Source organism: Miniopterus natalensis, chromosome 12, assembly GCF_054644295.1.
Source record: "Miniopterus natalensis isolate mMinNat1 chromosome 12, mMinNat1.hap1, whole genome shotgun sequence".
Lineage (NCBI taxonomy): Eukaryota > Metazoa > Chordata > Mammalia > Chiroptera > Miniopteridae > Miniopterus > Miniopterus natalensis.
This window is the reverse complement of record NC_142092.1, coordinates 69,415,695-69,443,405: the sequence shown is the minus strand read 5'-3', so window position 1 is coordinate 69,443,405 and position 27,711 is coordinate 69,415,695. Positions and strand designations below refer to the sequence as shown.

Here is a 27,711-nt window from a genome sequence, read left to right as displayed (position 1 = left end):
GGGGCAAAGGAAGGGATGTGAGTGATGGGTGGGCTCCTTGGGAAGGGTGGTAGGCTGGGAGCTAGGGGACCAGCAGGAAGCCATTGGGTAATGCAGCCCTTTCTGCCCTGGGGTTGGTGAGGACTGGATTCCATTCATCCCGTACTGACCCTCAGGGCCTCCAGCCTAAGATGCTGCTACCCCTCCTCCAAGAAGCCTGCCCTGGCCCAGCCTACACCCATGTCCCTGCCCAGCTCCCTGCAGAACCACTGGCTGTAGGGCATCCACCTGCACCCACCAGCATCTCTCCAATCTCACTGTCATCTGGGGGGGGGGGGAAGAGGGACAAGCGGCCCCTTTACACTGATACAAAATAATGGCCAGACGGATGGCAGAGACTGAACCAGAGAATGCTGGGAGCGGTTTTATTGCAAAGTGCCCGCAAGTGCAGTGAAAAGGCCCAGCGCCCTGCTTCACATTTGTGAACAGCGAACACCTGTGAGCCCTGCTCCACATTTGTGAACAGCGAACACCTGTGAACCAGCTACCACCAGCCCAGCAGGAAAGCGCCACCTGACCTCCCAGGGCCAGAGGTCCCCACTCATCTCAGGAGCCAAGTGTTTGTATTCGTCAGAGGAAACAGTCTGTGTGTGTATGGGGGGAGGGGGGGTAATCAGTGACTCATTTCAGTAACAGGTCACCGTGCATTTGAAAAAAGGAACATGCCAATAATAGTCCTAAGGCCCTCAGGAGCTGCAGGCGCAGGTGGTCACTCCTCAAACTGCAGCAAACGCAGGACTCCAGCCACCAGGTGGAGAGAACCTGGGCAGAAAGGAAACTTGGTTTCACAAACTCAAATCTGCTCTCTCAGACCTGATGGCTGTCCCCACGGGGATCTCGAGCACCCTGGCAGCCCCCACCCCCAGGGCCAGCACTAACTGCACCGTTGTCATGCCAAGCTGGCAGATCGCCTGAGCTGATGTGAACACAGTCGCCTGATATCTGCCACTGGCCCCGCACCAGGAGCAGCCCGGCGGCACTGCTCCTGGCACCCACTGCCAACACCCTCAGCTCCGCCCAGAAACTCGCCCCATTCCTGTTGCTTCTCCCCCACCCCCCTAAATCCGGTGCGCCCACCAGGACCCTCAGGGCGAGGTCTCCCAAAGGCCAGCTGCGTATCCTTGAAATTGCCCGAGAGGACCCGAAGGGACAGGCTGCCAGTCCAGGCGGCCGCTGGTTACTCAGTGCGGCTCAAGGGTCCATTTGTGCGGCGGCCCCGCTGGCACGGGCGGCCGCCTCCTTGGGCCGTCTTTGGAGCTGTGGTCTGGGCTCGGGGGAAACGGTGCCGGGGGGAGGGGCCGGACGGTGGGGAACACGAGGCAGCGAGGAGGCCCAGATTGTGGGGGACTGGTGCCAGAGTACCAGCAACCCGGCCGCCGAGATGCGAGGGCCGGGAGGGAAGCGCGGCGCCAGAGGCTAGGTGACCCGGCGGGGGAAGGGGGAGTGCCTGGGGCGGGGCCGGGCGGGGCAGATGGCACCGCGTGCAGAGGGCTGGGGCCCGGGCAGGGGGCGGCGCCAGAGCCCAGCGCCCGGGCGGTGGGAGTCGCAGGGCGCGCCGCACCTAGCCGCTTCCCTGGCGCACGCACTCTCCACCCCGGGCCGCCCCGCCCCTCGGTCCTCGCAATAAGGGGCGCGGGCGGGGCGGGGACGAGGGCGAGCCGCCGCCAGCCCGGTAGGTCGGTTCTGCGCCCGCGGCCGGAGCTCAGGCTGGGAGCCCGAGGCCAGCGCCGTCGGGGCTCCGAGGGCGCCGAGCGCGGACCCGGCCATGGAGCTCTGGCCCTGGCTGACGGCGGCGCTGCTGCTGCTGCTGCTGCTCGTGCAGCTGAGCCGCACGGCCAAGTTCTACGCCAAGATCAGCCTGTACTGCGCGCTCTGCTTCTCCGTCTCCATCGTGGCCGCCGTGGTCTGCCTGCTGCGCCACGGGGGCCGGACCGTGGAGAACATGAGGCAAGGGGGCCGGGCTGGGGAGGAAGCGCCGGGCCGGGGCGAGGTGCGGGGGGGGAAGGGGGGGTTCGGGGGAGCCGCGGCCGCCGCCTGCTTCCGCTTCCCCAACTTTCTTCTCTCCTTTCCCTCCTTCCTGCCCCGCCCGCGCCTCTCCCGGGCTCTCGGGCGGGCGCGCGAGGGGAGAACGCGGCTGGGGAGGCGGACGGGGAGGGACAGGGCTCCCCGGGGACCGGCGTCACAATGTCCCCGCGCCCTTGCCGGAAGGCCACGGCGGGGAGCCGGCACGGACGGATTCCAGCAGGTCTCGGCCTCCGGCGCCGCCGCGTCCCTGCGCCCCGCCGGGGGCGTGCTTCGTGCGGGGTCCTGCGCGGAGGGTGGCTCGGCCGCTTTCCGAGCGGAAGGGGCCTGGGCCGCGCCGGGAGAGGCTCAATCCCGCCTCCCCGCGGGGAAACCGAGGCCCGGACGGCGCAACACCGCCCCCGCCTGGACTGGGAGCTCTGGGGCGCTGAGCGGCCCTCTCCTCTCCCCTCCCTCCTGCCTGCCCGGCACCTGGGCCCAGGCTCCCTGGCAGGTTCTTCCTTCCATTTCCTTCCTGTGCTCAGAAAGGTGAGAGGCCCCGCAATAGGGAGAGCGAGGGTTGGCCTTGGGGTCCAGCTTCAGTCCAGGTGAAGGACGGGCATGGTGGCTGGAACTTTCCTCTGGAGGCCTCCCAGGCCCCAGGAGCTTGGTGCTGGGGGGTGAGGGATAGGGTGTGGAGTGGGGACTCAGGCTGGGCTGACTAGAAGAGTTGATGGCCTCTCTGGGTCAGAGGCTGGGGGGGGGGGTTGCCAGAGAGGGGGCTCCTCGCCCTTTCACTCTATTTCTGATGTTGGGCATAGCTGTTGTTAAACATTTCTTTGTGGGTTTTGCAATAACCTCTTGGCTGTGACCTTATATGGGGACATTGGCCCGAGCCCCCCACCACCCAGTCGTTATTGGGAAGTGGGTGAGGGTTCCTGGCTTTCTGCCATCTCTGCCCTTGCCTGGGGTAGGCTGCTGCTGCCAGGACTGGTCCTCACTGCATGGATCCCCAGGCCCTGTCTACAGGGATTAGTGACTTCCCTTAGCACTGAGATGGCTCTGAGTGGAGGGCCTGGTGGGTGCTCAGTAAGACTGTGCCCCTCTCTCACTCAGAATGGCCCAGGCAGTGTCCTAGGGAGTGTCCCCGGGAGCTAGGCCCAGGTGAGGCCCTTCCACCAGCATTCTTCCAAGCGGAGTGTCCTCTGGGGCGGGCAGGACAGGGCAGGGCCTGTTTCCAGAAAACTGTAGTTCCTCCCAGTTGGACCTCCCACCCCAGGGCAGGAGTGCCCTAGGCTATATGCAACTTTGCTGGCCTGGCCTGAGATTAAGGGCCCGGGACCTTGCAGGGAGCAGGTTCCCAGCCTCAGTCTCCATCCTGGACCTGCTGGGGCTGGGCCTGGAGGTGCAGGAGGAGTGGTGCTGGGTTCAGGGTGATGCCCAGAGCCAGGCCAGGGGCTGGCATGTCTGGTTGTGAGGCACCAGGGGGCCCTGAGGTATAGGCAGGGAGCTGGGCCCAGAACTGGTTTCCAGCAAGAGTGACAGCAGATCCTGGAGGTGACCCTTCCCCTCCCCCACTCTGTGTTATCAGGTGGCCTCTTTATAAGCGGCTTCCTTCTTTTCAGAGGCTCCACTGGCTCTTTCAGGAGCAGCCTGGACTTCAAAACTGCTTCCCTGGGGTCAAGTCAGAAGTTTCTGACGCAGCGGTTGGGCCTGGCAGGCTGGCCTTCCAGCGCCACCCTGCGGGGCCTTGGCCTCTGCTGGCCTGGGTGTGTTCTTTTTAGCCCAGGGCCTGGCTTGAGCCCCTAGCCTCACCCGAGATTCTGTTCAACTAGGGTGTCTTCCTTGGGACCCTAGAGGGGCTGATGGTGGTTGGTGGGAGCTCCCTGCCCCCTCCATCTCCAGGGTCGCCCTCAGACTCAGGCTCTGCAAAGGGGCCACTCCGGGACATAAGAGCAGGTGCTGTTTTCACCAGGGAGAAGGTGGGACCCCACAGGGGTGGCTCACAGTGATGACTCCTCAGTGATGGCTGGGGGGGGCGGTGATTGTGAATGTGCTTGGGAGGGATGTGGCTCTAGAGGCTGAGAAATGCAGACAATGGGGACGTGCTGTTGCTGTAGGCGTCTGGTTCAGGGCTTGGGAGGATGGCGGTGGAGGTGTGGGAGGGGCTGAGCAACAGGCTCCCTACCCCCGCATTTGGCCCCTCCTGGGGCCAGACAGGCCAGGTCTGCCCAGTTTGTCCTGGGACCCCTGAGCACCCTGGGTGCCTGGCTCTCTCCAGTCCCGCCCTGACTTTGGAAGGCCTCTCCCTGCTGTGCTCCATGCCAGCCTCCACTTCCATCTCCTGAGCTCCCACTGTGTGCCACAGATGCCTCAGCCTTGGGGGTAGATTATTGTATGTTCCGTTTGGCAGATGAAGCAACTTGAAAATAAGGCCTCCGGGAGGTAGGAGGGGGTTGTTGTCCGGGTCCCAGAGCTAGGACATGGCAGAACCAGGATGCAGACTCACCAAGAGTGACTCCAGAAGGCATGCTTTCCCTTCTTCCTCCGTGCCCTTCCAGCACTAGGGGCTGGGGGCAGCACTGTGAGGCTGGAGACCAGGCTTTGGCGAAGCCCTGAGCAATGAGGGGGTGGGGGACGGCGTCCCTGCTCTGCCCCTCCCCTACTTTCCATCTTTCCTCTGAGCAATGGCTCCTTTCTGTGAGCCTCTGGGTGGGCACCCAAGGGGGCCTTTGCTGTTTAGAGTTGAGTTCTGAGTATACAGGCAACAGTGATGGAAACAGAAGAGCAGAGGCTGACACTGTTCTGACTGGGCTTGGGGGGCTGAGACCAAGGACCCCCTTGGGCTGGTGGTGCCCTGCGTGCCGCGCTGCTTTCCTTGCCCTGGGAGACAGATGTCCTTATCGCACCCATTGGACAGAAGAAGAAAGTCAAGTCCAGGGAAGCTGTTTGTGTTAGGACTGGGTTCTGCTACAGGATCAGGAAACCCTAATAACACCTGCTTAACCAGAGTTGACTTTTTCATGCATCATAGTAGACCCCAGCTGGGTGGCCTGAGTCCACAGAAAGCTTCCAGCTCCTCTGTCCTGTGGCCCCACTATTCTCAGGGTCCAGCAGGCCACCATTGTGGCAGGACCTCTAGGGATTGGACCACATGCTTCTGCATCCATCCTGTGGCCAGGACCTAGGCAGCATGGCTCTTAGCTGCAAGAGAGGCGGAGCAGTGAAGCATTCGGTCTGTGTAGGCCATGGCCACGCAAAACATGGAGGAGGGGAGAATGGGCCACACAGGCCGGGCGATTTGTCAATGCTGGTCCAGGTTTGAACCCAGAATGGCCAGTCTCTTAGCCAACTCTGCTAAGTGGCTTCGCTGGGGCCTCCCCATTCCCTGAGCAGATCTGGGGCTCTCTGTGCTGCCCTCCTTGGGAGGGCTGCCCCCCAGTTAGTGCCGCCACATCCTTGGCTCTGGGGTCTGGCTGAGGGCTGGCATACCTTGGCCAGAATAGCTGCCCAGATCTCCTGGGGCCACCCATCCCAAATCCAGGGGCTACGGGCAAAGGTTAGCAGGTAGCCTGGCCTTGAACTGCAGTCCCAGCTACCTGGAGCTGGGGCCACCTAGGGGAGGAGTGGGCTGGCCGAGGGGAGGGATCTACTTTCATTTACTTTGGATTCTTTCCTGCCCATGTCATTGTCATCACAGCGCTGTTTATGGAAGCTCCCAGGGTGCCCACAGGTTTCATGGAGCTCAGTCCCTCTACACACTTCCCATTTCACTGGCAAGTGGAAGTTTAGAGAGTTCAAGTGCATTCCCTAAGGTCACAGCTGGTGAGAAGGGAGTCAGGATCCAAATATGCGTCTGACCTAGAGCTTGAGAGGGGCCCAGGTGTCCTTGGGCTGAGCACAGATGGTCCAAGAAGGTTGGCTGCTGGGATCCCAACCTGAGCTCCCATGGGCCCTTGAAGAGTCTGTGCTGTTCACAGCACCTGTCAGAGGTTCAGTGGTAGACTCCTGAAAAAGACCCAAGAAGGGCCAGAATGTCCCCTCTGTTCGAGGAGCTGGCTACTCCTGCAGGCAGTAGGAAAGGGCCTTCTCTGGGGGGCCACCGCCTTGCCTAGAAAGCTCACTCCAGTCACCCTTCAGGAAGCCATCAGCAGTGCTTCTAGAACACTGTGCTGGGCACCCAACCTATCCTCTGGACACTTGGGCTTCAGGCTACCTTGGCTTCACCCCTTCAGTGGCCTCCCCTAGGGACACAGTGTTGTTAAGTTGGGGGCTGAAGAATGTGGGACAGCCACCAGAGCTGTGTGACCATGTCCAGGGCCAGCACTGCTGACACCTGCCCCAAGCTTTGGGGCAATGGAGGGCTGCAACTCAGGAAAAGACCTGGGCTGGGCTGGGATAGCCTGGAGATGACAGTTGCTTTGAGGTTCCAGCTAGGAGAGAGACCGCCACTTCCCGCTTTGCCAGCTTTGCTGACAGGTTGAGTAGAGGTAATAGAGCCCCAGGGGGCTCAGAAGGAGTTTCTGGAGTCTTGCACTTCTGAACCCTTGCAATTCCTGAGCCTCTACCCCACTCCCAGGTTAAGAGGTAGGTTCTGGCCCCTCCTGGCTTCCCTGCTGTGTGACCTTGGTCAAGTCACTTAACTCTGCTGAGTCTTAACTTCCTCATCTGCAGGGTGGGTATAATGAATGTATGGACCTTGTGGGGTTATTGTCAGCAAAATGATGGTTCTTGTGGAGCTCTTAGTGCACAGTAGGTGTTCAGCAGATGTCAGCCATAGGGGCTGATCCTGCCACCTGGCTTTCTCTGCCTGGTGTCCAGTGCCTGGTGGCACATGGTGGGCACTCGAAAATGTCTGCTGATAGCAGGGGCCTCTGCAGAGCTCAGTTTGCTTCCTGTCTTCGAGGAAACACTATTAAAATGATAATACATACTTCCCCACCACATTTACAGAAAACCTTGAAAACGGATGGGACATTGGGAGAAGGAGACATGGGCCCCCCCCTGTATGTGGCCTGTGGAGAATGGCTTGTCCCAAGGACACCTGTGGCCTTTCCCACTCCCAGGATGCACCTTGCTTTCAAAGCTCACTGCAGTCACCCCGTGGTGGTTTTTAGTTTGTGAGAGTGTAATTATTTGTAGAAGTGTCAGGAGCATGCTGCTGTGGGAGCCCCATCTCCTGCAGCCCCTGGGGCAGCCCCACTGTCTGTGTCCCTCCTGAGCCTTTGGTCCTGGCAGCACCTTCTGGCCCTGGCTGGGGCGGAGAGGCGGGGAACAGGCGAGAGGACCCTGCTCTGCCCTTGCCGATGGAGGTTGATAAACAAGTACCTTTCCTAGTTCAAAACTTAAATTAGACGTGAAAAGAAATACAAAAGGAAAACAGAGAAAGCCATGGAGAGGATGGTGGGCTGGCTGCAGCACAACACGAATGTACCGAATGTCGTCGAACTGGATCCTGAAAACTGGTGAACAAAATCTTACGTTAAGTGTACAGTGGTGCCTCGGTTTTCAAATGTCCGTTGGCGAACATTTCGGGTCATGAACACCCTAAACCCGGGAGTAAGCGCTTCGGTTCTCGAACTCGCCTCGGAAGCCGAACATGCCACGTGGCTTCCGCTGAGCGCAAGGTCCTGCGGCCCGGCTGTCGGCTGTGGATCCCTCGGTTTTCCAACGTTTCAGAACTCGAACGGTCTTCCGGAACGGGTCACATTTGGAAACCGAGGTACCACTATATTATACAAGTTTAAAATCAAAAAGGCAGCCGGCAAATCCCACTAGCAGGGGCACCACTGTCCGATCCCCGCTTGGCCTGAGGGTTTCCCTGTGCAGCTGGAAGGGAGAGCAGGCGGTCCTAATTGCCATCAGGAGCCATAGAAGCAGAAGGCAGGCCCCCCCCCCCCCCGTAAATAAACGCAGCTCTGTGCTGTCACTTTCCTGCTGCAGCAGGCTGTGAAGTGGACCCTAGTTTATCCCACCTCTCCCTCCTGGGACAGGTGTCTCCAGATTTTCCTAATTCAGATCACACTTGGATGTCCCTGCCCGCCCATGACAACCTTCCTCCGAGCAAAGGGACTATTTATTATTGATTTGAGAGTCATTGATCGGCTGCCTCCTGCATGCCCCCTGCTAGGGATCGAGCCCACAACCCGGGCATGTGCCCAGACCTGGAATCGAACCGCGATCTCCTGGTTCACTGAGCCACGCGGCTGGGCCAAAGGAATGACTTCAGGGCATTTACAGGATGCTGCCAACCTGCTCTCCATGGGCATCTGTGGCTGACTCCTGCTTCTGCCAGCATCCCTGGAGGCCATTTCCTAATGCCTCCTGTTACAGCTGTTTATCTGCGCCGATCTGGAGGGTGAAGAAAGGCACCCTTGTTTTGATTGGCATTTGTTCACTTGTGAGTGAGGTAGGACTCTTTCCATGTTTGTTGGACATTTGCATTTTTTCTTTTTGTAAATTGCCTGCTCGTCGTGTTCTGTCCTTGTTCCCTTCAGTCCTCACAGGGACCCGAGAAACTGCCTTTTGCAAGTGAGAAAACAGGCTCCAGAGGTGAACAAGCCAGGCAGTTCTCCCAGCGACTATACAGGGCCTGCAGCCTGGCCCAGCCCCTGATCGGGGGGGACAAATGGGCAGGTCCGGCCCGAGCCGGCTGAGGCTGGTGGCCCCGAGGAGAAAGACCCTGGCTGATCTAACCCAGAGCAGCCCAGGGCCGACCACTGTGCCTTCCTGAGACTTAGTTGCCCCATCTGCAACATCAGGCAATGAGAATTGCTTGCTCTCCCCACGGGAGTTAGGTTCTGTGAGAGGTACAGCTAGTTAAGAGTCTGTCTGTCAGACACAGAAGGACAAATCCTGTTCGCCCCGCTCTGATGAGGTCCCCAGAGGAGTCAAATCCGGAGACAGAAAGTAGATGGTGGTTGCCAGGGCTGGGGTAGGGGTGGGGATTGAGTGTTTAATGGGGACAGAGTGTCAGTTTGGGAAGATGGAAAGTCCTGGAGGTGATGGTGGTGGCTGCAATGTGAATGTACCTAATGCCACTGAGCTGTGCACTTAGACATGGTGGAGACGGTCAATGTTAGATGTGTTTTACTACAATTAAAACCCGAGCCTGGCTTTGGGGCAAAGGGCCCTGCTGTGTAAGAGCCAGCTCTCAATAACCTCCTGCAGAGAGTGGAAAATCCCTCCTACCCTCAGGGCGGCTGACCTGGGGGCTGGGGGGGCATGGTCACAGGAATAATCTGGGAGAATGGGACAGGAACCCTTGGGTCAATGGGTGGCATATTCCTAGCACCCTGCCATCCATAGGGGATGGGAAGGACCCGGGGACCCTGCAGGGAGCCACAGAGCAGTGAGCTGATGCCTTGGCTCTGTCACACCGAGGGCTGGCCCCTAAAGGACACCTGTCCTGTCCCAGGTACGAGCAAAGCGGCCCTGCAGAGCAGGGGGCTGAGGCCGCCCTTCCTCCCTGCGTTCTTTGCAACCAGCCAGCCACCTGCAGACACAGTTCCTATGGGCAGTTAGAGCGCAGAGAACACAGGTGCCCCCTGCATATACCCATTCACGGCATCCATCGAGTATTGCTCAGACGAGCCCCCTCAAGTTCCCGGGTGTCCCAGGGCAGCCTCCTGCAGGACGGGGCCTGGAGGGGCCATGGGCTTCCAAGTCAGGAGTCCCAGGCCCATGTGCATCCTGACTCCACAGCTTTCTTTCCCTGTGACTGTGGGCGAGTCCTTTGACTTTCCCAGGCCTGCGTCTTCCTCTGTGAAAAGGAGACCTGGCCCTCCTCTGCAGGCTGGGGGTGAGGAGTGAGGGGGTGTGGCCTGGGTGTGCCTGGCCACGTGGATGCCCTCAGTGCTGGGTCTCCGATCATTTCAGTTTCAGAAGCAACTTTAGCTTCTTGCACAGGTCTCCACTAGATACCAATGCTTACTTCCTGGTGTGGCGCTACCTTGAAGGGACAGTCACTTCCTGACTGGGTCTCCTCCCCTAGAGTATGTGGGTGGGGGGCCCAGCCTCTGTAGGGGTGCAGGGACCTCTCTTCCAGGTTGGGTCCTTCAGTGGCTGACATGGGTGAAAACCAGACCCAGCCTGTCCCTCTGGCTCTCGGCCTCCACCCCCCTTCCAGCTGGGTCCTCATTTGGCTGAGCAAGCAGGGGGGTGTGGGCTGAGGGCCAGGTGGCACAGTCAGGCCCCTGGAATGCAGACAGGGAAGCAGGCGCCCTCCCCTTTGCTGGGCATCTGCCCCCAGGGGCTTGGCTCCCTTCTGTCTGGCTGCTGTCGTGGGAGGCAGGGCAGCCCTCATGGTCTCCTTGAGGGACAGGACCTGAAGGCTCTGGAGGGGAAGGCGAGTTAGGATCACATGGCCAGCCCACAAAAGAGTGAGTAGGGGTCTTGTCTCTGCTGTATCTCTGCACGACAACCCAGCGGGCCCTCTGCTCACTGGCACCGTCTCTCCTCTTAGCATCATCAGCTGGTTCGTCCGGTGCTTCAAGTACGCATACAACCTTCGCTTTGATGTAAAGGGACGCCAGAAGCTGGGGGTGGACCACCCCTGTGTCATCATCTCCAACCACCAGAGCATCCTGGACATGATGGGTAGGCTGGGGTCTGGCGGGAAGGTGGGGAGGCTGCTGCTTCAGGGAGGTGGAGGGGGGCCCAGATGAGCTGGCAGGTGAGGGGCTGACACAGGCCAGGGGACCTGTCCTCCAGCCACAGGCCTTGAACTGGGTAATGGGCGACAGGACTGTGTTTTTCATTGGTCCCTCCACTCACCGGTAGCTGGGAGCTCTGTCAGCACCCCCTTTTTAGGCAGGAAACAGACGCAGAGGCCAAATGACTTGCTCAGGTAGCCAGTGGGAAGGCGTGACTCTGCCCAAGCCTGTTGGTGGTCAGGGCACAGGCCGGCTCCCTCCTCCTTGGGGAAGTGGCCCCAGGCTCTGAACCAACCGTCCCCTTCCCCCCCACCCTGGTGACCACGGCGACAGGCCTCATGGAGATCCTCCCCAAGCGCTGCGTGCAGATCGCCAAGCGGGAGCTGCTGTTCATGGGGCCCGTGGGCTTGATCATGTACCTCGGGGGCGTCTTCTTCATCAACCGGCAGCGCGCCAGTACCGCCATGACCGTGATGGCCGAAGTGGGCGAGCGCATGACCAGGGACAACGTGAGTGCCGGGGCCTGGGACCCGCTTGGCACGCGAACCTTCATGCTCTGTCTTGGTGGGAAAGGGGGGGTGTCAGAGCAGCCCCACAGTGCGACCTCCTTTGGGCATAAAAATCACATCATCGGTGCATGTCTGCTAACTGCGCACAGAAAAGCGGGGCGCAGGGCCTCACTGTTGGCGACAGTGGTCTCCACTGAGAAATGGGCTCAGGAGGGGAGGGCGCGCGGCCTCCCCTGGGGCTCTGCTTTCCCCCACCCCACGCCCTTCTCACAGTTGGCTCCTTTCTCCTCTGCAGCTCAAAGTGTGGATCTACCCTGAGGGCACACGAAACGACAATGGGGATCTGCTGCCTTTCAAGAAAGGTGCCTTCTACCTGGCGGTCCAGGCCCAGGTGTGCAGGGGCCTCACCTTCTCACCTTCCTGGGGTGGTCGGGGGAGCCGGGAAGCTGGTCCAGGTCGGCTTCGGGCTGACGGTAACCACCAGGTTAGGCTGGAGCCTCTGGTGCTCAGGGACCACCTCCTACTGGGCAGGTGGCAGGGCCTCACGACCCCTCCAGCCGGGCCCTGACCTGCTGAGGAGGGTCCTTTGGGCCCCGTCACCCACTTTGAGTGTTGAGGCTGTGCCTGCTCAGGCTCAATGAGCAGCTGGGACAACACTGGTGCCCGCTGTACCTGCGCCTGGAGCTCCCAGCTGGCCAGACGAGGGCCCCACAGAGTTGGGCTTTGTAGATGAGGCGGCGGCCGCAGGCCTGGTGGCCGAGCTTGCTCGCGGGAAGGCGGTGCTGAGTGCTCGTTCGCGCCCCCAGCATCTCTGGCTGGGGTGGATTTCGGGAGTGGGCAGTGGGCGTGGATGAACAGGACCTAAGGCGGGGGACCGGCTCAGGCCAGAGCTGGAGCTGGGCCTGGATGGAATGAGATTTGGGCTCTGCTGTGGGTGGGACCTTCTACTTTTCTGGTCCTTGAATTCCAAGGGTACGGTTTGTCTCAGAGGTGACCTGGGTCTGGGGGTGATGCCAGGGGAGGCTGGAGGTGTATACAGCTTCCAGCATCCAGAGGGCGGGGTCTCCTGGTGGGTGAAGGGCACCCTGACCCACCCCTGCCCTGTGCTGGGGGGATTCGTGTAGGGAAACCATAGTTGGAGTCAGGAGAGGGCTCTCACTCTGCCCCATTGGGGTCCGTCCAGGCGGGCGTGGTGGCCTTTCTCCTGTCTTCCACCTGTGACAGGTGGCCTCTAGCGCCCCCTAGTTCTGGTCCTGAGCAAGTTCAGGTAAGCCTAGCCAAAGGCCTGAGCTAATGCACTGGGGATGCAGGAGCTGGCAGGCGGGTAGCGGAGCCTCCGCCTGGGGGCTGGAGCCTGGGCTCTGATCCCAGCCCTGTCCAAGCAAGGCCCTCCCACCTTCTGGACCTGTGGCCCCTCTAGCCAGGAGGTGGAGGGCACCCTGCCATGTGCCTGGGGCTAATGTCACTTCCCTTTGCTGGTGGCATGGGGGAGGGGTTGTGGGAGAGGAGATGGCAGTGGTGGGTAGCAGCAGCCTCAGCCAGGAGACTGGACATCATTTCCTGTCATCTCCCCTCCTCCTGCCTCCTCCCTTGCCCCCCACCCCACACCTACCTCCGTCTCCCCTCCAGGACCTGCTAGACTATAGCCTCCCTGGGTTCTCAGCCTGCCCCCCAGTCCTCTGCTGGTGCCCGGGGAGAGGCTCCTTAACCACAGAGTTAATGATTAACCCCAGCACCGTCTCCAACATTGCAGTCATCATTGGACTTGACCCTGGTGTTTTCCAGGAATACAAGCAGGCCCTGCCCCCTCCCCTGGCTACTGCTGCCCCCAGCCTTCCCTGGATAGGGGAGAAATTGGGAAGAGAGGGTGGGTGGGAAGACCTCAGGAACTTTCTCCAGCTACACTGGACAGGGCCCTGCCCCCCTAGGTAATCTTAGGATCCAGTGGGGGACACAGATGTGAATCAGATGGACATGCCAACCTAGGAAGGCTTCCTGGAGGAGGTGATGCTTGAGTGAAGGTGTATGGGATGAGTTTATGGCACTCTGGGCCACCCAACCCATAAAGGATGCCCCAGGCCCAGGGGTTCAGCATGTGGAAGGGCTAAGATAGGACAGGGTTCCTGTCTGGCAGCCATGGGTGTTGTGGGGAACCCCAAGGCGAGACAGGCAGGTGGTAAGGCAGGGCTGCCCAGGATTGGTGGTCTGGGGGTGAATGTGGTTATCCTCAGGATGCTCATGTCTCCCTGTGCACAGGTGCCCATCCTCCCCGTCGTGTATTCCAGCTTCTCTTCCTTCTACAACCCCAAGACGAAGCTCTTTACCTCAGGTAATGCCATGTGCACATGGTCTGTCTCGGCCTGTCACTGCGGTGCCCAGGCCCCTAACAGAATATATTTCCCCTTGCTGGTGGTTACTCTAGGCTAGACCCTTGCCCCAGAGTGACCATTCGGGGGAGGGAGGAAGGAGAGGAAGGAATGAATGAATCTAGAGTCTTGGCCAGGAGCTGAGAGGAATGGTAGTGGGCCATTTCCTAGGTAAGAAAACTGAGGCAGGCTCCCAGCAGCTGGGTCGGGTCCCAGAGTTCACACACATAGGTCCACGCTGTGCACACAGCTCAGGGGGTTTGACATGGGTGGCTCCTGTGCTGAGGGGGTGCATCCAGGCCCAACTCCCAGGGGCAGCAGCCTCCCAGGCACCCCCACACCCACAGGCGACAGAGCTCGGGGCCTCTGCCCTTCCTTCCAGACCCAGCACCTGGTACCCAGGCAGGAAGGTGGGGTCCAAGGTTGAAGGGCAGCAGGGGGGAGAAGCCAAGCCCTCCACCCATATTTGGGACCCCAATGGCAGTGGAATGAGGGCACATTCTGGGGGAAGAGGTGTCCTGTGCCTTGGGTGGTGCTTAGAGGGGAGGGCACACTTGTCCAAACCCTGAGTGTGCACTTAGGAGCTATGTGTGATTGTGTCAGTTATTGTCGGCTAAAAACCAACCACCTGAGACCAGGGGGCTCCGCAGGGAAGGTGGGTCATGGCCAAGGGGGAGGGGGAGAGAGTTCAGCTGGCACTGGGGTGAGGAGAGGCCACAGCGTGAGAGTCAGGGCAGCAGGCATGGGTAGGGCCCTTGGGCCCCCAGGATACTGATGCCTGCCCCCTTCCCCCAACAGGAACGATCAAGGTGGAGGTCCTGGATGCCATCCCCACCAGCGGCCTCACTGTGGATGACATCCCCAAGCTCATGGACACCTGCCACCAAGCCATGAGGACCACCTTCCTCCACTTGTCCAAAACCCACCAGGAGAATGGGGCCACTGCGGGGCCTAGTGCCCAGCCAGCCCAGTAGTCAAGGCCTGCGGTCAGGCAGGACCTAGAGGGGGACAAGGGGTAGGACCTGGCTAGAGAATGGACAGAGGGATCCCACCCAGCCCTGCCTTGGCTGCCAAACATCACTGTGTACCACTCCTGTGGCTCGACGACTTTCATTTGGGCTCCAGAAGCAAGGGGCCCCTTCCTGTCACTGGCCTCGGATCCAGGCTGCTGATGTCCCTGCAGTTAGCCGGAACCTCCCCAAACTCCGGGGGCAGGGCCCCCCATCCACCCTGTGCCTCCAGGATCTGGTGTAGGAGCAGGCCTGGGGCCCCGAACAAAGGGCCTGAGCAGACTCCCAGCCGCGGCCTGCATCAGGCTGTGGGAGGGGCGGGTTCTAGGAGCCAGGTCCATACCCCTGCGGCCTTGGGGAGTGAATACTGAATCAGTACTGCACGTGGTTGTTTTTTATAAATGAACTCTTGGAAGTGCCTGGTGAGCTGTGGTCACTCCGAGGGTGGGCAGGGCTGCCTCAGGGAAACAGGACGGCTCAGCCTGGGCAGCGCATGGAGGTCTTCTAGGCTGCCTGTGCCTCCTCCCTGGGGGCCAGAGAGGGAGCCCCCAGTATCCCCCAACCCCTCAGGGGCTGGGACCATGGTCATCCTATATTTCTTCCAACAGGTAGGGCTGAAAGAGGGCAGCCGTTGTGCCCGGAGGTCTGGCAGGCACTGGGGAAGGGGGCTGAAGATTTGCTCTTTGGGCACAGTTAGGGGTGGGGCCACGTTGTTACCAGGAGGAAGCTGTCTCTGGCCAGTGTCACTTCCCCAGAAACGGCCCCCTATAGCCCCTTTTGGAGGGGGGACCAAGACCCTACCTAGGGGAGCCCAGTACGGCTGGAGCCCCTTCCAGCCCTGTGGTTACACCCTTTTCTCCCACCAGCCAGCACATGGTGGTAGGCCTGAGGGAGGCCCGTCAGCTTCTGAGTGCTCCCTACAATCCATCCACAGACACAGCGCCTCTTCAAGTCTCATTTTATTCTGACAAAAGTCAGGGGTGGGTCTCCCCCAGCTAACACACTGCCCAGTCAGTGGTCCCAGCCCAGGCTCTGGGCTGGGAGCTGTCGTACCATCCCTTGGCAGGGGCCCACCAGGGTGCAGGGGCTGAATTCACGCAGGAGGACCCCTCAGCCCACCCGGCCCTGTTTCTTCGGTGAGGAGAGGTGGGGTAACCTCCCTGCCTTGGCTCACAGCCCCCTTCTGCCCTGCCCAATGGGGTGGGGGTACAGTGCAGAGCTCGGGGAGAAGACACACCTGTCACAGCTCCTTCTTGCAGGAACCTATGGGTGGATGGGGGCTGAGGTCAGAGGTCACTGCTCCCACCGCCTGTCAGTTCAGCCAGATGTGCCCCCTCAGCCTTGTTGCCCAGCCCCACCCTCTGGCCTCTCTGGGCACTGACTGGCCCTAACTCAGGGCAGCTCAGGCTACTGGGGGGCATGGTTGGTGGGGAGGTCGGCATGGAGACCAGGCACTCACAGGACCCCAGCTGCTCCTCCAGGAAGGAGATCTGCTCACTCAGAGAGTCGATGCGGTCTAGCTGCTGGAAGGAGTGGGCCAGGAAGCTGCTGGGGTCGGGAAGCCCATGCTCCAGGGCCCGCGAGGCCAGGCTGTGCAGGGGGGCCAGCACCAGCTGCAGCTTCTGCAGGGCAGGCAGAGGCTGGTGGGTTTGGGCCTGGGTCACCCTCTGTCCCACAACGTTTTAAGGAAAACTATTGTGGCCAGCAAGGGCTCTGCCGACCCCTAGACACAGCTCTAGCTGCAGGGCCCTAGGTATCCACCAGAGGGAGCTGCTGGCCAGGAGAGCCAGAGGCTGGTGGGCACAGACAGGGCCAGCAGGGCCCATGGTCCCTGAGGACAAGCGTCTTGGGTCATCAGGCCAGTGGCCCACAGGGGCACTCTGTCCCCTCAGGGGGTGAGCTGGACCTGGGTTCAGGTTCTCTGTGTGGTGTGAGGGGACAGGGCTGAGCTCTCAGCCCCTCCGGCCATGGGGTCCCAGTCATCTCCCGCTGCCCCTGCCCAGCATGGAACCCAGGCCAGGGGCGCTCTGGGCTGAGTATCGGGGAAGCCTCCCCCAGGGACCCCTGCTGAACACCAGAGCCGACAGGAAACAGTGGGGGCGGGGGGGCGGGCCAAGGCCCCTGGTCCCCCGCCCAGGCCTCACCTGCTCCAGCACGTCCACCCTTGACCGTAGCCTCTGCACTTCCTCCTTCACCTCCCTGTCCACTCCTGGGGGGATGCGGGTGCTAAGTCAGGGGTCCTGGCCAGCACCCCACCCTCTGCCCAGGCGTGCTGAGCCCCTCCCCTCATCCTCGGCTCCCACTGTCCACCAGGGCCGGCCTGGAGGTGTGGGAGGTGGCCGTGCCCGCTCAGTACACCCTGGGTAGCAGCTCTGGGCACACAGCCCCACCCTCGCTAGCCCCTTGGTACACGGTCCCTGTCGAGCTGAGGGGTGTCCCCGCCGTGTTGAGGGGTCCCCGCTGAGTTCCATGACGTGCTCTTGGTGCCGGGCTGCTGACGGCGCATTATTACTCACGGTACGAGTTTGAAGTGTCACAGCGCGTACCAAAAGTAATAATGTCCCGTCGCCAGCGGAGGTGCGGCGTCTCCAGGCTGCCGGGGCAGGGACACAGGACTCCCAGGGTGGGGCCTTCCTCCACTCTCTGGCTGAGATGAGGCCTCCCCCCCAGCAATCCTCCCCACAGAACCCAAGAGAAACGGCCACCCCCCCTTCTGCTGAGAAAAAGCCCATTTCTGCCCAGGTTGGGGCTGGCCCATAGCCCAGGGTGGCTGCCCTCTGGTGCCCCACATGCCCAGAACCCAGGCCCTGCCCCACCTGTCCCCCAAGTGCAGCAGCAAGGTGGGCAAGTGGGGAGTTTACCTCTGGGAGGGTCTGGGGCCACCCTGGGGGTCCCTCTCCTGGGCAGGCAGGGCGCCCCATTTGCAGACGGGCTGTGCCCCTCCCGACACTGGCACCAGTAACTACCCGCAGTGTTGACACAGAGCTGGGAGCAGCTGCCCCCTCCAGCACAGCATTCATCCATGTATGTGGGAAAAGGGGTGTCAGGAAGGGAGCAGTGAACCCCCTCAAGACGGACCCGTCAGAGGGCGTCTTGGGGAGGGCGGAACCCAGCCTTACCTGTCTGGCAGCTATCTCCCTGCCATCCCGCAGGGCAACGGCAGCGTCCTGGCTGGACACAGCTCCCTCCATTTTGGCATGGTGGCTGGCATATAGCTGTGGGTGGGGGAGGGCTGTCACCAACTCAGAAGGGTCCCCAGGGCCCTGCAGGAGTGAATGGCAGCCGGGAAAGCAGCAAAGAGGTGCTGGGCTCAGGTTTTGAGAGAAGCAGCAGGTGCTTTGCCCGGGTCTGGACAGCGGGATGGACTGTTGCCTAACCGGCCACTGTTTTTACTAACAAGTGGCGCCGCGGGGCCCTCACCTGCTCTGCAGGCCCTGGGGACCCCACCGGTCCTCTTCCAGCCGGGGCAGCAGGCATAGTGAGGCCTGGGGGGCGCCAGCCCAGGGCTCCGGCGGTAGGCCGTCTTGTAGATGGTCCTGTGTGGGAAGGGGCAGCTCAGCGGGGTCCGACCCTGACCGGGTGGCCTCACTGGGTGCCCCAAGGTCTCCTGGGCTCAGGTCAGGCTTTTCCTAGACATGCCCAGTGAGGTGCCCCTAACCTCCCCATCCACCTGCCTTCCTGGTCCTAAGCCCTCCACGAGCTACACAAACAGTCTCCCCCAGAGTGGACAAGATCACCCAAGTATGTCCCCAGAGGGCCTCTTGCCCAAGGGACAGCAGCAGCTTAGGGTCACTGCACAACCCATCTCCCTGCTCTGTGCTAGTGCTGAGTGGGACCTCAAGGCTTGGCAGGAAGCCCTGGCTGTACCTAGCACAGAGGCAGGGGTGGTCCCAAGGTCCAGACGTGCCACCCAGTGGAGCCTCCTATTGTAGGGGTGGGGATCTAGGCCCTCAGCTGAAATCGACAGAACTGGGCTGGTGTCCCCAGTTTGCTGAGGGCGCTCTCGTACACCAGTACTTGTCAAACCACCGCTCAGGAACCTCTGAGACTTGGACCCTGAGCCGCTCCCCTGAGCAGGTGGAGCTCATGAATGGGGGTCTTAATTACAGAGCCCTCCTCGGCCCCCCAGGCTCAGGGGGAGACAGTGTTTCTGAATGTTCTGGCTGGGAAAGGAGACTGAGCTGCTGTGCGTGCGGGAACAAGGGCTCTACCCCACGCAGGGTCCCCAGAAGGTCTTAGAGAACCTTACAGAAAATAAGATGCTTTTAAGGCACATCTCCATGGCTGAGAAACGGAAGTGCATGCCATTCACACGGACACAGGCTGAAGGGACATCCTGGTGGGGGACAGAGATACAACCTCCATCTGTGACCATGGGGGCTGTCAAGGGAAGAGGAGTACCCACTGGAGCCCTGAGGGCAGGACCAGGAGGAAGGAGGCAGGCATCATCCCAGGTGGATAGAACCTGAAGCCAGTGATGCCCCAAAATGGAGGGAGACAGAAAGGATGGAGGACCCTTCTAAAAATGAGGGTGGGGAGCAGATGAGCGAGGACTGACGTTCGAGGTCACCGCGGTACCATCATGACCACGTTCAAGCAGGCATCAGTCTGCTACCAGTTCGAATGTGGCCTTAGCAAGCCTTCCTACTGCTCTGGGCCTCAGTTTCCCATCTTGAGGTAAACTGCCCTCCTGGGCCCCAGGGTCCATGTGTGGCGGGTGGGGCACTCACCGGTATGTGCTGCAGACTCGGTGCCCATCGCAGGTGGTGAGGAAAGGCTGGTACACACGCTGCACAAAGGACTCGGACACAGGGCCCTGGGGAACCCCGACGGCACACACCCTGCGGCTAGAGGTGAGGGGGCAGTGAATCAGCCAGGGACTCCCAGAGCCAGGACCCTCCCAGCCCTAGAACCCAAGGAAGCTGAGAACCTGGGGAAGGGGCTTCTCAATGTCACTGGGGAAAGACCCTCAGCAGGAGCCACAAGAAAGAGCCACAGCCCCGGAAGTATGGGGGCTGCCCAGGGGAGGGGTTGAGGGCTCACCCAGGCCTGTAGACATGCTCCGTGCCGCCCGCTGCCAGCACCAGGAACCACACCAGGAGCAGCTCCCTGCAGCCCCACATGGCCCGTATCTGCAGGTGGGACGGCCTTCTCCTCAGGGTGGCCTGGAGCACAAGGCATGGCGCTGTAGGTCCCGCTGCAGATTCCCCATCAAGCCCATGCTCCTGGTAGAGATAGTGCCCTTCCCACAGCCCTTCCCAGCCAGATATAGCCCACCCACACGCCACAGAGGGCAATGTCTGGGGCCCAGGAACAGAAGCCAGTGCCCTTGCTTGGGGCGAGAGGCACCCTGCCCCTGGTGGTCTTGCGCTGGGTGGACATGGAAAGCACCTGGAGCTCCAGGGCAGTTCACTGAGGCAGGTAGGGGCCCAGGGCACATCTGGATCAGCTCTCCATCACCAGCAGGGTTCAGCTCATCCTTGTCATGGTAGGGCAAGGGCACCCCTGCACCCCAATCTCAGCCTGCACATGGGGGGTTAGGGGCAGGGCTGGATCCCAGCCCAGCTGCTTGGCCCTTCTGGCCTCCAGTGTCGTCAATTTGGGAAGCCAGCCACGGGCAGTGTGGGAGGCCATCTAGGGTGTGGGCACTTGGCATGCAGAAGATGTTCTGGCCCTTGGAGGGGGTGGGGAGCCTGCATTTAGGAGGGGGGCTCCTACGCTGGGGACTGAACCAGTGTGGAGTATAGTGCAAACAGCCTCCAGGGCTCACAGTCAGCGGCCCACTGGGCACCCGCCTGGCAAGGGACTGAAGCAGCACCGGCCCCCCCCCCCCACACACACACACTGGTGGAATTAATGGCCATTCCTCTCCGGTTGGGGATGGGAACCAGGGAGGCCTGGAGAGGACTCCTGGGAATGTGAGAAGCCAAGCCCAGAATTAATGTTCTGCAACATGCCCAGGGGACTGGAGGGGTGGTCTGCACAGTACCGGGGAGCAGGGAGATGCTGTCTAACTGTGAGCCAGGGCCTGGGGAGCTCCCTGCTCCCATGCTCCTGCTGTGTCACCTGAGGCCCCCAAGGAGCTAGGGTTCCCCCACCTGCCCTGGGGACTGTCCTGGGCCCTGCAGGGCCTCCAGTAGGAAAGGGCACCGAAGGAAGCTGAAATGTGTGTTGATGGGGGGTAGAGTCAGAGTAAGGTAGTCCCCTTCTCTGGGACTCAATTTCCTCAACGACACCACTGGGGTCTCAGAGGCACTTCTTTTGGCTCTGCCAATCAGTCCCATAAACTGTTACTGAGCCCTCCACACCCACCAAGCCAGACTGTGAGGGGAGGGATGCCATGTCTGGTCCGTATAGTCACTCAGCTGGGAGCTCACTCCGTGTTCTTGCCCACCTGGGCGGGGTGGAAAGGCAGCTGGAGGAGGGTCCTTCCTGCACCCCCTGTTCTCTGTGGGCCCCGAGGGGTGGGGAGGGGGCAGCTGAGGTGTCAGGACTTAGTTTGGGGGCAGGGGCCAGTCAGGGCAGTGGGAAGATGAACTCTGGGGGTGGACCCTGGGGGCAGCACACTGTGAGGGGGCAGGCCTGCTGGTTCAGGTCAGAATTGAAATGGTGGGGACAGGTGGCACTGGGGAGTAGGCCCTGGGAAGGCAGCGGTGGGCAGGCAAGTTCAGCGGCTGAGTTGGGCAGGGCCATGCCAGGGTTCGAGAGACCCTGTGCTCGTCTCCCCCTGATGTAACAGCCTTCTGCAGACACCCATTCCAGCAGCTACCCTACTTATTCAAGCTGTTTATCAAGGGAGGGATCGTGCTTTAGAAAAGAAGAAATTTTTGAAAGTCATGCCTTCCCCCTGGGCCAGAGGAAGCTGATGGCGCTGCCCAGCCTGTGCTGGGCTGGCAGAATCTCATTTCCCTTTGGTGTTGCAGCCCTGCTGGGGCCGGACAGCCAGGGCAGAGGTGGCCCCAAGCCTCCAGGTCCTAAGCAATAGTGTCCCGAGTGTCAGCGTGAGCCCTGCCCACCACCTTCCCTCCTACCTGCCTGGCCTACATCCCGAAGCCCTCACCCACAAACCCCCACCCGGGGAGGTTGGGCCTGCAGAGGGAGGGGCCTGACTCTGATTCAGGGAGATGGTCCTGGGTCGCCCCTTCCACCGGGGGGGGGGGGGGGGGGGGGCTTTGCACTTTAGGGCCCACGGAGGTGGAGTGAGACGACAAGACTGACCCACTGGGGTTGCGCACTCTCCACCGCCCGTCCCACGCCTCCCCTTCTCCCCGTAAGGTCGGCTTCTTGGGGGGTGGGAGTGAGAGTGGGGTGGCACCCCCCGCCCGCAGACTGCCCAGCTGGCCCGGGCTTCAGGGTGCGGGGCCTGTGAGGCACTGAGTCAGGCCCTGGAGGACTCGCAGGGCCCCGACGGAGGATGAGGGGCTGCGGCGCCCCCCCCACCCGCGCCCCCGAGCGGACTGGCAGGGGCGCCCGTCACCAGCAGGGGGCGCCCTTTCCTAAGGCCGCTGGGCCCATTCTGCAGACCCAGTCGCAGGACCCGGGGCCCGGGCGGGAGGTCGAGTTTCCGAGCGGTGGCGCCCGGTGCCCCCCGGCCCGCTCACCTCTCGGCTCCTCGCAGTCGCTCGGCGTCCCCCCCAGCGTCGCGCGCGGCGATGTCCCCGACCTCCCCTACCCCCCGCCCCAGCGGCGAACGGCCCCCGCCCTCGGCTCCCCCCCGGAGCCCCCGGCCGGGCGCCCGGCTCCCTCCGCACTCACCGCCCGATCCGCGCGCGCACGCGCCGCCGCCGCCACCACCGCGCCGAGGGGCCCCGGCCCCGCCCCGCCCCGGCCCCGCCCCACCTGGCCGGCTTCGGCCCCGCCCCGGGTGAGCTCGGAGCCCCCCGTCCGCCAGCCCGCCCGCACGCCCCATTGCGCAGATGGGGAAACTGAGGCCCCGCAGGGGACCGTGCCCCCCGGGTCGGGCAGTGAGTCAGCTGGAACCCGGTATTCCTGGCGCACGGCGGCCTCTAAGCGCCGCCGCCTCTCCCGAGCCGATCGAGTCCCCGCAGCGGGACGCATGGCTGCAGAGGACGCAGGACTGAGACGCAGGCCAGGTACCTGGAGGCCGCATGGAGAGCCACACTGGCCAGGGTTGGATAGCTCTCAACGACCCCTCCGCCATCCGGGCTGAGCACCAACACGGTGGCCAGGTCACTAGGCTAAAGCTGACTGCGCTCTGCAGCCACGCGTGGGGTGGACATCATGACCCCCGAGGCCCGGAGACCCCTTATTCCCCAGAGATCACATAGCTAGGTCCCAGTGTGACACCAAGACTCCAGCTTCTGCAGTGTGCCAGGTTAGCACCCCTTTGGTTCAGGACAGTCAGGACCACCTCTGAGTGCTCCTCAGGCCCCCAGGGAGCAACCCCCCAACCCGACGGTCACCACTGGGGACTCCTGGGCCAGTCTTTTCTCCTCGGCTCCTTTTTCACATTTATAACTGGGTTAGAGCAGCCCCACATGGCAGAGTGGCCAGGAGCAGCAGTGCCCAAGGAGAGACAGTAGCCTGCACAGCTGGAACCGGGGCCGCGTGCCCTACCTGGGAACTGGTATCATTTTGGTCATTTTTGTACCATGATTATTACAGTCCTCACTGTGCGGGGGACTCTGGGCCTGCCTCCTTCCGCAGTTTCTGCCCTCAAACTCAAGCCCCGGCCCTGGTCACCTAAATGTGTGTACACATGTAAGACATTCCCAGGCTCAGCCTGGTCCCCTGCTGTTGCCCTGAGTCCCTGGGGCTTGTTGTGGGACTTACCTGGAGAAGGGGGATCCGTCATGCCCCAGACACTGGTGGCAGCAGCTCTTCTGGGTGATGAGGGCCACCCGTGCCTTCCCTGTGCTGGGGTCTGCAGGTCAGAAACAGTGTGGGTTAGCACACAGCCTTGGTCACCCCGATGTCCAGGGGCTGGGAACGGGGACACTGCGGGACCTCAGACCCTCCACCCCATGATGGCCCAAGCTGAAAGGCCTCCCAGATCTGCCTGCAGCCTGGAGGCAGACAGGGTTTCCTGTTGTCAAATGAGCTGTTGCGTCTTCCCCTGGGGTCCCTGGGACGGAAATTCGCTGTGTAGGCAGCCCAAAATTTCTCTGCAAAGCCCGGATGTGGGTGAGGGTCCTGCAGGTTCCCAAGGAGGAAAGGGCCCTCTTGTAGAGCCAGCAGCTGTGGGACGTCTAGCTTGGGTCTCATTTGGTGCATGGTAGCTGATGGGAGGGAGGGGACTCAGGTAGCTGGATAGGAGTCCCCAGAAAGAGGTCTCTCCTTCCTGCCCTTCAGCTGCCAATGCCCTGGACCAGGGGGCCCTGGAAGCCCCTGGCAGCTGGTCTGAGGGCAGCAGGGACTGCTGCTGCTGGCTGTCTATAACTGTGTAGGGGTCCTGCACTGGGCTTTAGATCTCCTGGCCCCCAAACCCAAGCAGGGAAGCCCTCATCCAGCCCCAAGCAGTAAAAAGTTAAGAGCTAGCCCTAGGGGGACTCTGAGGGAGAGCTTTCCCCTGCCCCCATCCTGTCCCTGAAGCTGCGGGTCACTTGGCCCTTTGACCTCCCGTCTGAGCAGAAAGGGCAGCCTGGAGAGCTGGGTCAGCTTGTCCTTCCCCTGCCTCACCTTCTGCTTCCTCATCTAAAACATGGGCAGTCCTCAGACAGTCATGCTGGTGTGGATGCCAGACTACCGAGACTACAGGCGGCCAGGGCTGGGAAGGCCCCCACTTCAGCTTGGGGCTTTGGGTGGGGACTTGGGCTGCTCTGGGTGGGGCAGAGAGAGGAAAGACAGGGCTTCCCCCAGGGTCCAAGGGAGGCCAACAAAGTGCCCACACCACACTGCACCAAGCTGACCCTCTGCCTGAAGACCCCAAGGCCAGGCCGACTGAGCGGGGGCTCCTCCTGTTCCCCAGCTCAGTGCCCCAACGGGCACACCTCATCCTGGCTGCAGATTTAGCTTTGGCATTCCCATCTCCCCGGGAGTGCTCACCCACCCTTAAGGGATGCCCTCAGGACGCCTGGGTCTGAGGAGGGGTGAGGGGTGAGCTGAGCTGAGCTGGGCTTTTTCCGGAAGCAGAGCCAGAAGGAGGGGAGCCAGGGGAAGGGCACCAGCTGCACGTGCCTTCTCCTTCCAGAGTCACAGCGGCTGCCAGGCCACCCAGGGGTAAGCGTTGGAGTCGTTCAGGCCAAACCAGAATCCAGACTGGGCCACCCACCAGTGGGCACCCTTAGCCTAGGGACTGAGTGTCCTCTGCAGTGGCAATGGGACCAATAGAGAGGACAATGAGATGGCACCAGAGAGCAGTATGGAGCACAGGCGAGCTCAGCCAACAGGTGCAGTGGTCAGGGGGAGCCTAGGGGTGCTCACCCCACTCTGCCCGCTTCCTGCCCTTCCAAGGCCATTCCCGCCATACCTGATGCTGCCTGGGCCCCGGCTGGGCCATGGCCACCACCACTGCCTCCTCGGCCCGGGGTGCACCCACCCCTCGCCAGCGCCAGCGCTGTGAGGCACCCTCTGAGGCCGCCTGCTGACCTGCTTGCTGGAGCCTCCACCTGGGCTGTGCATGCTGGACAGCGGCGAGGGGCAGGGAGGCTCCACACGGGCGAGGAAGGGCGGCTTTTTATGCTCCCTCCGTGTAAATCGGGATTGGGATGGGCCCTTCCAGGCCGGACTTCCTGTGTGTGTTCTCCGCTGATAACGGGATCTGTCAGCACACAAACAGGAGGCTGAGGGCCTGCTGGGGGGCCGTCGAGGGAGGGGCCTGGCTGAGCTGCAGGAGGGGTGGGGGACCTGTCCCCCCTGCTTCAAAGTCTAACCCTGAAGCAGCCAGAGACCATGCTCTGGACAACCACAGCCCGCCTGGTGACCCAGGACCCAGCTGGTCCCACGAGGTGCGATGGAGGACGTGGCTGGCCTCAGGGCCTTCCCAGTGCCGTGCATCCACCAGGCTTGTGGGACCACAGGCCACATTAGAGTGACTTCACAGAATGGACCCTTGATTCTGTGACCCTGGACTCTCCCCCAGGGCATGCAGCGGCACCCCGATGTGTGTGCCCGGAGTAGGAGCACAGACAGAGAGAGCTGGGGAAGGGCAAGGAGGCTGGGTGGTCTGAGAACAGCCTGTTCTATGGGCCCTTGGAGCCCAGAGTGGCGGGGGTGGGGTGGGGTGTTGACAGGGAGGGGAAGACATCAGCTCAGGGCCTTCTCTAGGTCCCCCCTGGAAAGGGCTGCTCCTGGGGCACTGAGCCCCCTGCTCCTGGAGGTGTGCTAACCGGGTGAGAGCCCAGCCTCCCTGCATGGGCTGTTCTCCTGGGTGCAGCATGTTCCCTGGCTCTCCTCTGTCCCTCAGCCTCCGGCAGGCTGAGAGGTGCAGGGCCGGGGGTGGGAGTGGAGGAATGCAGGAGACTTTAGGTGGCCAAAGGGGGTGCTTCCTCAGATTGGTGGGTGGTCCAGCCCCCAGGTCTGGCCCTCAGGTTCCTCGTTTAGGAGATGCTGGGGCCTTGCAGGCCGAGCATCAGTGACTGTAACGGTGGATGACGGATGTCCAAGGGGAGCTGGGCAGCTGCTGAGGACCTGCCCAGACCACACAGTCAGCCAAGGGCCTCTGGGAGAGCCGGGCCAAGCCAAAGCATGGCTGTCCTTGGGCACGAGCCCTGCTCTGAGCCTGGCCTTGAGCCTCTCCACTCAACCGCACCTCCCCCCAGCTCAATGTCCCGGCCAAGAGGGAGGTGGAAGCCAAGAGGGAGTTTGGGAAATTCCCCACTGGAATGCTGAGAGCAAGAGGGGGTCTCAGCCACGCTTGGCAGGTCTCAGCAGTTAGCAGGGACCTGCTCCCCTCCACACCCTCATGGCCAGGAAGAATGGGCACAGGCCTGCAGTCAGGGTTCTGGGGCTCCTCCTCTCTGGGTCTCAGCTTCCCTATATGTTCCACGGGGATGAGAGAGGTGCTGGCCACCAGGGTTGTTATGACAGCCCAGGTTCCTGGGACTCAGGTGTTGTTGGTCTGAGTGGCGAGAGGGCCTGAGGTGTGGTGTCTCCTGCCCTGAGGTTGGATCTGGCAGGCAGAACCTTCCACCCCCCAATCTCTTCCCTCCAGCCCACAGCAGCCACACTCTGGGCACCCCTTTACCTCACTCAGGCCCCTTTGCTCTCCCACCTGAGGGCCCACTTGCCCAGAAGGGCTGGGGTGTTCTGCCAGGGGTACTTGCCAGAGTGCAAGGCCAAGTTGGGCTTTGCCCTCCCTCCCAAGGGGTACCTTACCACCCAGACCCCAGACCCTGGGTGGAAGAAGCAGCAGACATCAGGGGATCCATCCCTTTCTGTGTACTGTCAGGGAAACTGAGGCCTAGAGAGGGGAGGGATTCAGCTAGGTGAGCAAGGAGCAGAGCTGGGTGATGGATCAGGACAACAGCAGCTGCTTTCCCTCTCTCTGCCTTTTCTCAGCAAACCCCCGATGCCTCCTATGCCCCCACCAATTGTCAGACACATCCTCGGCAGGGGCCAGCCTGAGACCCAGAGTAGCTGATTAGCCAGATATGTAAGCAGGTTAATAGATCATCCCTCCCTCTAAAGCAGGGGCATGTTAGGGAACTTTCTGGAAAGATGCCCAGCTTGCAGAGGTGAAGCCAGGCATGGAGAGGAGAGGAAGCAGAGTCCTGGGTCCTATGGAGGTCAGTCTTCTCAGTGCTGGCTCCTGGGTGCCAGCTGGGATGGGATTCCGGCCCTACCTGCTGCCCACTTGTTCTGGGGGTCCCCCACTGCTCTGTGATCCCCTTCTGACAAGCTCTGCTAGGACCCCAGCCCCTCCCTGGGCCAAAACCAGAACTAATCCAAAGAAGAGGCCTTGGCTCAAGGCCCACCCAGCACCAGCTTTGCACTGTCCAGTTGCCTAAAACCCACCCTGTGCTCCATTCAGGTCGCCGGAGCCTCAGGGGGGTCCTGCCTCTATCTAGGGCATGTCAGGGTCAGGCAGAGGCTGCCCAGGACAGGGGGTATAGGTACATACAGAGCACAGAGACACCCTCTCAGACTTCAGGAGAGTCCTGGGGGCTTGGAGACAAGTAGGTGGCACTTTCCATGCCATAGGGCCCCCCAGGGTACTGGAATGGCGAGCTGA

General features: G+C 61.7%; 2 protein-coding genes across 6 annotated transcripts; one reads left to right on the top strand and one right to left on the bottom strand.

Moving 5' to 3' along the window:
• Positions 1 to 1,687: 1,687 nt before the first annotated feature.
• On the top strand, positions 1,688 to 14,994 carry AGPAT2 (1-acylglycerol-3-phosphate O-acyltransferase 2). The gene is made up of 6 exons (XM_087823241.1): positions 1,688 to 1,986; positions 10,505 to 10,638; positions 11,028 to 11,203; positions 11,499 to 11,594; positions 13,460 to 13,532; positions 14,368 to 14,994. The coding sequence occupies exons 1-6, from the start codon at positions 1,805 to 1,807 to the stop codon at positions 14,541 to 14,543; spliced, it is 837 nt and encodes a 278-aa protein (XP_087679367.1). The 5' UTR covers positions 1,688 to 1,804; the 3' UTR covers positions 14,544 to 14,994.
• Positions 14,995 to 15,521: 527 nt separating this feature from the next.
• EGFL7 (EGF like domain multiple 7) lies at positions 15,522 to 21,102 on the bottom strand. 5 transcript variants are annotated; one of them, XM_087822955.1, is made up of 8 exons: positions 19,623 to 19,721; positions 19,310 to 19,426; positions 18,000 to 18,115; positions 17,699 to 17,794; positions 17,441 to 17,605; positions 16,724 to 16,788; positions 16,039 to 16,201; positions 15,522 to 15,842 (listed from the first exon to the last, which is right to left on the bottom strand). In XM_087822955.1, exons 1-8 carry the CDS (start codon positions 19,700 to 19,702, stop codon positions 15,820 to 15,822), a joined length of 825 nt encoding a protein of 274 aa, XP_087679081.1. In that variant the 5' UTR covers positions 19,703 to 19,721; the 3' UTR covers positions 15,522 to 15,819. The 5 variants fall into 5 exon arrangements, with proteins under 5 accessions (XP_087679081.1, XP_016066529.1, XP_016066525.1 ...); XM_016211043.2 differs by lacking the exon at positions 17,441 to 17,605 and having other exon boundaries at positions 19,623 to 21,102; XM_016211039.2 differs by lacking the exon at positions 17,441 to 17,605 and having other exon boundaries at positions 15,522 to 16,201; positions 19,623 to 21,102.
• Positions 21,103 to 27,711: the final 6,609 nt, after the last annotated feature.